Source organism: Ursus maritimus, unplaced genomic scaffold (genome assembly GCF_017311325.1).
Source record: "Ursus maritimus isolate PB19 unplaced genomic scaffold, ASM1731132v1 scaffold_16, whole genome shotgun sequence".
NCBI lineage: Eukaryota > Metazoa > Chordata > Mammalia > Carnivora > Ursidae > Ursus > Ursus maritimus.
The window spans coordinates 2,039,769-2,049,506 of NW_024424008.1; the positions used below are offsets into that span (position 1 = coordinate 2,039,769).

The following is a 9,738-nucleotide window of genomic DNA, read 5'->3' on the forward strand; positions in this document are numbered from 1 at the left end:
ACCATTTACAATTGCATCAAAAATATCAACGACTTAGGAATAAAGCTGCCCCAGTTACCTGCATTGAAACTAGAACATGTTGGTGAGAAAAATTAAATAAGACTTAAAGAAATCAAGAGACATATCATGTTTGCAGACTAGAAGTTTTGGTAATGTAGTGGCATTAATTCTTCCAAATCGATATGTAGATTCAATACAATTCCAATAAAAATGTCAACAGATATTTTTGTTGACGTTGACAAACTGGTTTTCAAATGCACAAGGTACTGCAAAGAACCTAATGAAGACGACGTAACAATTACACGCTTCCAGAAGTATTAAGAAACTGCCCAATTAAGATAGTGTGGTATTGGCAAATAGACCAACTGACCGGAATGGAGAGTAAAGAAAAAAACACGTGGTTATATTTCAATCTGATTCATGACAAGTATGATATTGCAAGGAGTTTCTTTTTCAATATACAGTGCTGGAGCAATTAGATATCCGGATGCTACTGATTTCGATTCTGAAGGCCTTGTCTCTAGTTTTTGCATTCCACGCAGTGTGATGGTTAATTTTACATGTCAGCTCAAGGGCCTTCAGGCATTCAGTTAAACTTTATTTCTGTATGTGTCTGAGTGTGTTTCTGAAAGACATTAGCATGTGATTTGGTAGATTGAGTAAGACTGGTCTCCCCATTCAATCCAGTGAGGATTTGAATAGAATAAAAAGGTAAAGGAAGAGGAATTCTCCCTCCCTCTCCCCCCCCCCCCCTTTCTCACTCACTCTCACTCTCTGCCTGTCTGCTTGAGCTGGACATTAGTCTTCTCCTTCTCCCTAGGAGAAGACTTACACCATCAGAGCTTTTGATTCTCTGGCCTTCGGAGTTGGACCTGAACTTTACCACCAGTTTTCTGAATACCATTAATATTATCTTTGGGCTAGAACTCATCAAATATATTTAAGACATTACATCGTGGGAAACTAATTAGCAGCCCTGCCTCATTGTTATTATCATAGTTTGTAGCACAAATGTTGAGGCCAAATCTGCACAAATAACCTGTGAATAAAGGAGAATACTCTGAAGCATTCATTAGAAAGAGTACTGAGTTAGGAATTTAGTAGACTTTGATTTTAGCTTTTTTTCTCTGGCCCTGATTGGGTATGACCTAATCCTGCCTCTTGAGTCTTCTGAGTTTGATTTCCTGTTAAATAAACTAGTAAATAGCCTCTATTCCTGATATCCCAGAGGACTTGTAAAAATTATGAAATGATTTATAAAAGTGAGAACTTGTCTCTCCTTATTCCATTCTGACCACTATGTGTTGCTCCTGTAAAGTGACCTCTCCCAGTGCCACCGTGGACAGTACAAAGCCTGCTTAACAACACAAAACCATGACTGGACTACTGAGCTACACTGACACCCAGGAAAGAATCACCTTAGCTTGACTACTCAGGAAGTCCTTTTTCCCATCCTCCAGCCCCTTGGGAGCCCCAAGGAGCAAATGCATGTGGGAAGTATAAAGGAGCACTAAAATTCTTACTCACTATAAATGATCACTCCACAAACCCGGGAGGTTGTAGCATCCAAACAGTGACCCTTCTGGAAGATGGAAGAGCTGCTAAAACTATTGGTAAGCTGGCATAATGGAGTTTCCATAATGGTAGAAATTAAGGGCAGAAGAAGAGATTGTGGAAAGAATAAGATGACTTAGAGATATTTTTTACAAAATCCTTGAAAGAAGGGGATGGGATAAAGGGAATTATTCTCAGTGGATGTTTAAAATAGGAGAAAGAGTGTATAGATCATACCTAGTTGTTATGAAGACCTAGGATGTGTCCATCTGTTATACCCTATACCCAATGACCAGTGACAGTATAATTCTTATTTTCTTTATTCTCTTTATCTTCCTCTCACAGACTCCAAATAGAGTTGAATTGCCAGCCATATTCTATGTTTTTCATTATTACATGATGAGCTATAAAATATTGGTATGCCACCTGCAGAAAAACAATAAATTATAATATGTATTGCTAATTCTTGTTTTTAGAGTTTTTCCTCTTCATTCTTCCATCCATATATTCAATGCAGATGACATGCATCAAACCCATCATGCAATGACCCTCAAGTGTGTATATATAATCAACCATGTCCTTTTTCTGAGTGTCAGGCATATATATCTGACTGTCTATTTGACATGTCTGCTGGATATTTATTTTCCTTTGGTATATATCTAAGAATGGAGGTGCTGAATTATAGTAAAGATACATTCTTAACTTCTTAAGAAACATGCCAAAGAGTTTTCTGAAGTAGTTGCACATTTCACATACCTACTGGCAATGTATGAGTTTCCATTATTCCACCTCCTCTTCAGCATAAGATAATGTGAATCATTTTAACTTTAGCCATTCCAGAAGTATAAAATAGAACCACTTTGGGATATTAATTTTCATTTCTGTGGTAACTAATGATGGTGAATACTTCTTTATTTGTTATTGAACATTTGCTTATCTGTTTAGGATTTTCTCTTTTTTAATTGGTTTGTTTCTATTCTTATTGTTGATTTTTAATTCTATTTAATTTTATTTCCATAACACTTGTTATTATCTAGAATGATTTAATTATTTTTGCATGCTTATTGTCTTCCTTGCTAACTTAGAATGCAAGCATCACAAAAATAGGACTGTTTCTTTATCACTGGCATGTACCATAGCAATTCCTACATGTAATAACAACACCTACAAAGTCAGTAAGTACTAAGTAAATAAATACTTAAAATATTTACGTCTCAAAAGGGCTTCGAGGACCCAAGTCTTTCCATTATAATAACCTTGTGTTCTGCTAAGAATTAAATCTTAGCTGCCTAATTACACGGATTTCTTATTATTGTAATTTAGGGTTATGCTGCAAATTCTTTTAATTCTTTTAATACTGAATTATAATTTAATTTCTTATTTAATATTTTAATTATATAGTTCTTATTTCTTAGAGTCTAAATAGTTACATATGCATATTTAAAGGCTATAATAAACCCATAGAAAAAATATTCTCAATTTTGTTCACTCTACACTTTTCAAATATGTTTACCCACCCTCCCCCTCAGAACACTCAATTTTGGTATCACCCATTAACAATTTCTACTATGAGAGCTTTCCTGCCGCACTGTAGATTTTCATTCCTGAGGCTTTGCTAAATGTCACTAGGTGGAAAATGAGTAATCCAAATAGAGATGTCCCATAAACAACATTCACCCTCCTTAATTATTTTGTTTGACTTACTCAATATTTTACAGTACATTTTAACACAGGCAGGCGCATAATTAGAGAAAATTCACAAATCCCTATATACCACATTTATGAGACTTTTTTTCTGAAGACACTTAATTTGTCATGTCTGAGAATGGCTCTTGTCTCTACCTCTTGCTTCTTTAGTTACTGGAGAGAGCTTTGAGGATACAATATAGCTCTCCAAAGATTAAATATTATGAACATGGCAGGAAACAAAATATGACATTGTCTTAATCACAACATGAATCCTGTGGTTCCTACAGTCACATGCATGGAATTTTTGGTGCTTTATAAACTCACGGATGCACCAAAAGTGGGTTTCAACAGCAACGGGAGCTTAACTGATACTCTGCCTGCAGAGAATTGCTACTTCCTATCTACATATTTCAGGACTGATGTCAACACCAACTCTCATCAACTAAAATACAGAAATAAATCTCACTCCCATTATGTTTTCTATCTCATTGAATAGTACCAATATTTGCCCATTTGCCCAACACAGAATCCTGGAAGTTAAACATGACCTATTGCTCTCTTTCATCCCCCCAATCACATCAAACACTGTTCCCTGTTTATGGTATGTGCCGTCACCTCCCCATCTCTACTACCATTTATTTAGATCAGGCTAGTATCATCTCTCACTTTGCTTACTTCAAACTCTAATTTGCCCTCCCACCCATTCTCCATGGTGATATTACGGAAGTCTCCCTAAAATATAATTACATTTTACATCATTCCTAGCACTGTTGGCAGAGTATCAAATTTGGGAGGTATCTTGGGCAGAAAAACAAGATGTCCAGAACCTCGTGAGTTCTATATTTGGGAGCTTTTTAAATCATTTATCACTTTCCACTCCAGGGTCTTCTGCTAAATATTAAGGCAGAGAATTATTTCCATGTTTTTCCATGACCTGAAAGAATGACATGAATGAGATTGGAGTCCTACAGTGTGAAAAAACTGACCAGCAACCATGAAGATGGCCTATCACAACACCACTCAATCCCATCCTTCCTTCTTTGTCCTTCTGGGGATTCCAGGCCTGGAAAATTTTCACATCTATATTGGTTTCCCCTTTTGTACTGTATATCTGATTGCACTTCTGGGGAACATTATAATCCTCTTTATAATTCAGACTGAGCCTAGTCTCCATCAGCCCATGTTTTACTTCCTGGCAATGTTGGCCTTCACTGACCTAAGCCTGTCCACTGCCACTATCCCCAAGATGCTGGGCATCTTCTGGTTCAATTTCAGGGAAATACTTTTTGGTGCCTGCCTTGTACAGATGTTTATGATTCATCTATGCACTGGCCTGGAGTCTGGGATATTGACAGTCATGGCCATAGACCGCTACGTTGCCATCTGCAATCCCTTGAGATATACCATGATCCTCACAAACAACGTGGTGACCATTCTAGGTACAGTCATGATCGTAAGATCTTTAATCTTTGTTATTCCTTTTGTGTTCCTCATCTTGCTGTTGTCATTCTGTGGTGCCCATATCATCCCCCACACCTACTGTGAGCACATGGGCATTGCCCGTCTTTCCTGTACCAGTATCAGGACCAATAATTTATTTGGGATGGTTGCCTTTTCTGTGGGATTCATTGACCTTATTGTAATTGGTTTCTCCTATGTGCAGATACTCTACACAGTCTTTCACTTACCATCATGGAATGCCCGATTCAAGGCTCTCAACACCTGTGGCTCCCATGTCTGTGTCATGCTCATCTTCTACATCCCAGCATTCTTCTCTTTTCTGACCCACCGCTTTGGTCATAGCATCCCTGGCTATATTCATATATTTCTGGCCAATCTATATTTGGTCGTTCCACCTGCACTCAACCCTGTTATCTATGGGGTCAGGACAAAGCAGATCCGGGAACAAGTCTTAGGAATTCTTAACTTAAAACTATATTGTCCTTCTCTGTGCTTCTAAAACACAATACACGTTCTCTTTTAGTACAGAACCTCCTTATGTGTAGGTATCGCTTTCTGAGATACTCTTTCTACCCTGCTCTGATGCCTACTTCTCTTTCTCATTCATACACAGGATGCCTTTACATGATCTTCAAAACTATGGTTGACTCCACTTTTGTAGCCTTCTATAGCACCCTGAAAGTCCCCTTCTTTGAAACTGACCACACCTGTCTTTAATGGTTCAATGTACCATTCCCTCTACACAGTTACACTCCCTACTAATGGTGACAGATAATATTTACAAAGAACTATATACCAGGCACCACACTTAGTCCTTATATGTTGCCTCACTTAACATATACAAATAAATTGACATAGATACTAGAATTATAACTGTTTTCCAGGGGAGGAAATGGTTGCACAAAAAGATAAAACAACTGATGAATGCCTCATGTATGGCAAGAATGAAGCCAAAGTTCTAGTCCAGTTAGTTTAACCTGAGTATCAGTATATTAACTACCACTCTACACTCATTTATGACAGCACAAGACCATGTCTTTCCTCTTTGTCAAACATATTCAGCACATAGGAGATGCTCATGAGATATCTATTACATGAAGTATCCATCACACCTCTTTCATTGCCATTTTGATCAGGATTCTTAGTTTCAAGCGGTGAAAAATAATTCTAGATGTTTCGAGCAGGAAAAAATACTAAAAAGATGAATAATGGCTCAATGAATCACTGGGAAGACTAAAAAAAAAAACAAAGCAGAAGCCAAAACCTCTGTAAAATCGGTCCAGAGAACTAGTTCTATGCCACACTATCACAGCAACCACTGCTAAACTCAGTGACATGGTTTGCATACAGCCCTCTTTTGTGCTTATTTCAGATGGTTTTGAAACATTCATCAGATAATTGCATGTAATGAAATAGTGACCACTGTGAACAATAATAATGATTTAACATCTCAGCAGACTTCAAAAGAAGTAGAATGGTGTTTTCCAGGGGCAGGGGGCAGGAGGGCATGGGGAGTTATTGTTTAATGGGTAAAGAGTTTTAGTTTAGCAAGAGGAAGAGTATTCTGAAGGCGGATGCTGTTGACTGTTGCACAGCAGTAAGAATGCACTTCATACCAATGAACTGTATATGAAAATGGTTTTGGTAATAAATTCTGTGTCATGTGTATTCTACCACAATAAAAAATTAGAAAAAAGAAATACAATTTTAGCACTTAATATAAATAACCCAGTAGTAATTTTAGTAGTTTTTCAAAGTTTGCCATCTTCAAAATCTCTATCAATTCCAATTTAAAGGATTATGAAAGCCATCTTCACTACTCTCTTCATTCTATGCTTTAAGAAAATGTATATTGCAGTATATCTTAATAAAGTACTTACTAAAAAGTGTTTTTCTTTTTTTTTTTAAAGATTTACTTACTTATTTTAGAGAAAGAGCACAGGAGACAGAATTGGGGGAGGGACGGGGAAGGGAGAAGAGAGAAAGAATCTCAAGCAGACTCCCTGCTGAGTGCAGAGCCTGACATGGGGCTTGAACCCATGACCATGAGATCATGACCTGAGCTGAAATCAAGGGTTGAACGCTTAACCAACTGAGCCACCCAGGTGCCCTAAAAAGTGTTTTTCTAAAAACCAATATACTCAATGTATTTTTATTTGAGAACTCTTTTTTCACACTGGATGGAACTCACTGGGAAGCCATAGCAGGCAGTAAACACAAACAACACATAATTTTTCTACTAATGTGTGTGTACTCTGAGAGCAACTGGACACGAATTCTGACATTTATTTATACTCATAACATTGTCCTTCATAAGTTTTTGCACATCATTCAAACAAATGTTTATGGGTTTGTATTAATAGTAGCAAAATGTTTGAATGCATAGGTCTTGCTCCCACTAGCAGTGTTTGAGGATCTGATACATGAAGTGAAATTGAGTCTATACCTACATTCTCTCGTTGACTCTCCCAAGATGCTTGGAGTATGACATTATATATATTATCCCATTTCATAGCTGATGGATAATATTAAGAAAGAACAGGTATCTTGCTCAATATTACAGAAGAAAATGAGTGACAGAATCCATATTTAAACTCAGCCTGACAGTTTTCCTTTGCAAGATGGGCTGTCATCTCGATCTCTCATTCTTGCTATGGGTACTTTGTCCAGTACCTGCTGAGATCGCATAAAACTCTAACTCAGCCACTTTCTTACACTCTATTTTCTGCTGCAGTGGTAGGCTGCTTATAGATCCCAGCATAACTACTGTGCTTCCTTGACCCAGGGTTTTGCTTTACTGCTCATAATTCTGAAAGTTTCTTTTTAGCCTCCAGTCTCTTTGGCTTCTACTCATTTTTAGCTGTGGTCCAGCAACCTCCAGAAAGCCTTCCCTGGGGTAACACTTCCACCACTCTGAGGCTGACTCAGGGGCACCGAATCTGTCTAGAGTTCGCACGTATACATTATCATTGAACTCACCACATCAATTGGAGTTATAGCTTTACTTTTTGACACAACACCAATTTCCATTCATTTCTTTTTTTTTTTTTTAAGATTTTATTTATTTATGTGACAGAGAGACAGCCAGCGAGAGAGGGAACACAAGCAGGGGGAGTGGGAGAGGAAGAAGCAGGCTCCCAGTGGAGTAGCCCGATGTGGGACTTGATCCCAGAACACCGGGATCACGCCCTGAGCCGAAGGCAGATGCTTAACAACTGCGCTACCCAGGCGCCCCTCCATTCATTTCTGTATCACCAGCACCCACCACTATGTCTGATACATATTACATACTCAAATATTTTTTTATTAAATGAATGAATGTATAACCAGAAATAGTAAAATATAGCCCAGTGCATTGTTTGAAAATTGGAATAGACATTAAAACTATTAGGACTGCCATACAGCAAAAGGTAAGGTTAGTCCAATATGTGGTGTACATATATTTCAAGAACAAGCAAGACTTACTGTTTTTGAATTCTGCTATTTGGACCTTAGATTGGTGATTCTTAACTAGTGTGGGGTCTGTAACTTTAAATTTATGGGTTTAGTTTCATAACATTTATCTTTAAAATGTATTTTAGAGAATGTCCACATGTACACATTTTATTAAAGTAAATTTAATTTAAAAAAAAAGCCTTGGGGTTCCTGGGTGGCTCACCAAACTGAAGAATTTGCACATCAGAATTCTAGAAGATAAAGAAGATGTGGTACACACACACACACACACACACAGGAACATTACTCAGCCATCAGAAAGGATGAATACCTACCATTCACATCGACATGGATGGAACTGGCAGGTATTATGCTGAGCGAAATAAGTCAAAGAGAGAAAGACAATTATCATATGATCTCACTCATATGTGGAATATAAGAAACAGTGTAGAGGATCATAGGGTTAGGGAGGGAAAACTGAAGGGGAAGTCATAAGAGAGCGAGAAAAACTGTGAGAGACTCCTAACTATAGGAAACAAACTGAGGGTTGCTAGAAGGGAGGTGGGTGGGGGGATGGGGTAATTGAGTGATAGGCATTAAGGAGGGGATGTGATGTTATACACAAATGATAAATTATTGAACACTACATCTGAAACTAATGATGCACTATATGTTGGCTCATTATATTTAAATTAAAAAAAAATCTAGAGGAATTTGTTAGTTGTGTGAAGGCCAGGCCCCCTCTATTGTTGAAGGGAAGTCACCAGCTCACTATTCGAGTTTGATTCAATACTGTGTCCCCAATGACAAGTCTGTGTTGGATGGGTTGTTGGCCACATGTGGAAGACAGAACTCTGGTGCTGAAATGAGTTCTGCAAAAAGCAGAATATGGAAGGGATCACTTAGCAGCCCCTTGAGCCTCACTTTCCAACATTAAGATCTCCTGTGGGGTATGGCAAGGTTAATGTATAGTTTTTATGCTGAGAATAAACTCTCAGAAGGCATTCAATGGAGCTTGTTTTTATAAGAAAGTATCATAATATGATACTTGATTTAAAAATATGGTATGATAACTGTTTGGATTACAGAAAATTTGGGGCGCCTGGGTAGCGCAGTCATTAAGCGTCTGCCTTCGGCTCAGGGCGTGATCCCGGCGTTCAGGGATCGAGTCCCACATCAGGCTCCTCCGCTATGAGCCTGCTTCTTCCTCTCTCACTCCCCTGCTGTGTTCCCTCTCTCGCTGGCTGTCTCTCTGTCACATAAATAAATAAAATCTTTAAAAAAAAAGATTACAGAAAATCTGTGACTGAATTCGTATTAGAAAGAGCACGGAAGAAAAAATGGTGATTATGCAGAGGTTCTAGGGCCCCAGGTATTCATTTGTTGTCCTGAGACTGACCTTGTTAGAAAGTTACGGGCATGAAAAGTGCTCCATCTCTCAACCACCCAACATGAACCAATTCAACAAGATAAAAAGAAAGACTATGTAACTTAAATTTTATTAAATTAAGTTTATCTTGGTTACTGACCAAATGAAAACAGCTGTACAGGCTTTGGGACGTCTGACTTAAAGAAGGCGCTATCCGGCATGTACAGAAT

The 9,738-nt window shown here is 38.0% G+C and overlaps 1 protein-coding gene across 1 annotated transcript; it reads left to right on the forward strand.

Annotated features, from left to right (window-relative positions):
• Window positions 1-4,243: 4,243 nt before the first annotated feature.
• LOC103680078 (olfactory receptor 52E5-like) lies at window positions 4,244-5,203 on the forward strand. Its single transcript, XM_008709618.1, has one exon. It carries the CDS (start codon window positions 4,244-4,246, stop codon window positions 5,201-5,203), a length of 960 nt encoding a protein of 319 aa, XP_008707840.1.
• The last annotated feature ends 4,535 nt before the right edge of the window (window positions 5,204-9,738 follow it).

Coding starts and splice junctions, on each gene's coding strand:
- LOC103680078 (XM_008709618.1), top strand. CDS start 4,244: ATGGCCTATCACAACACCACTCAATCCCATCCTTCCTTCTTTGTCCTT.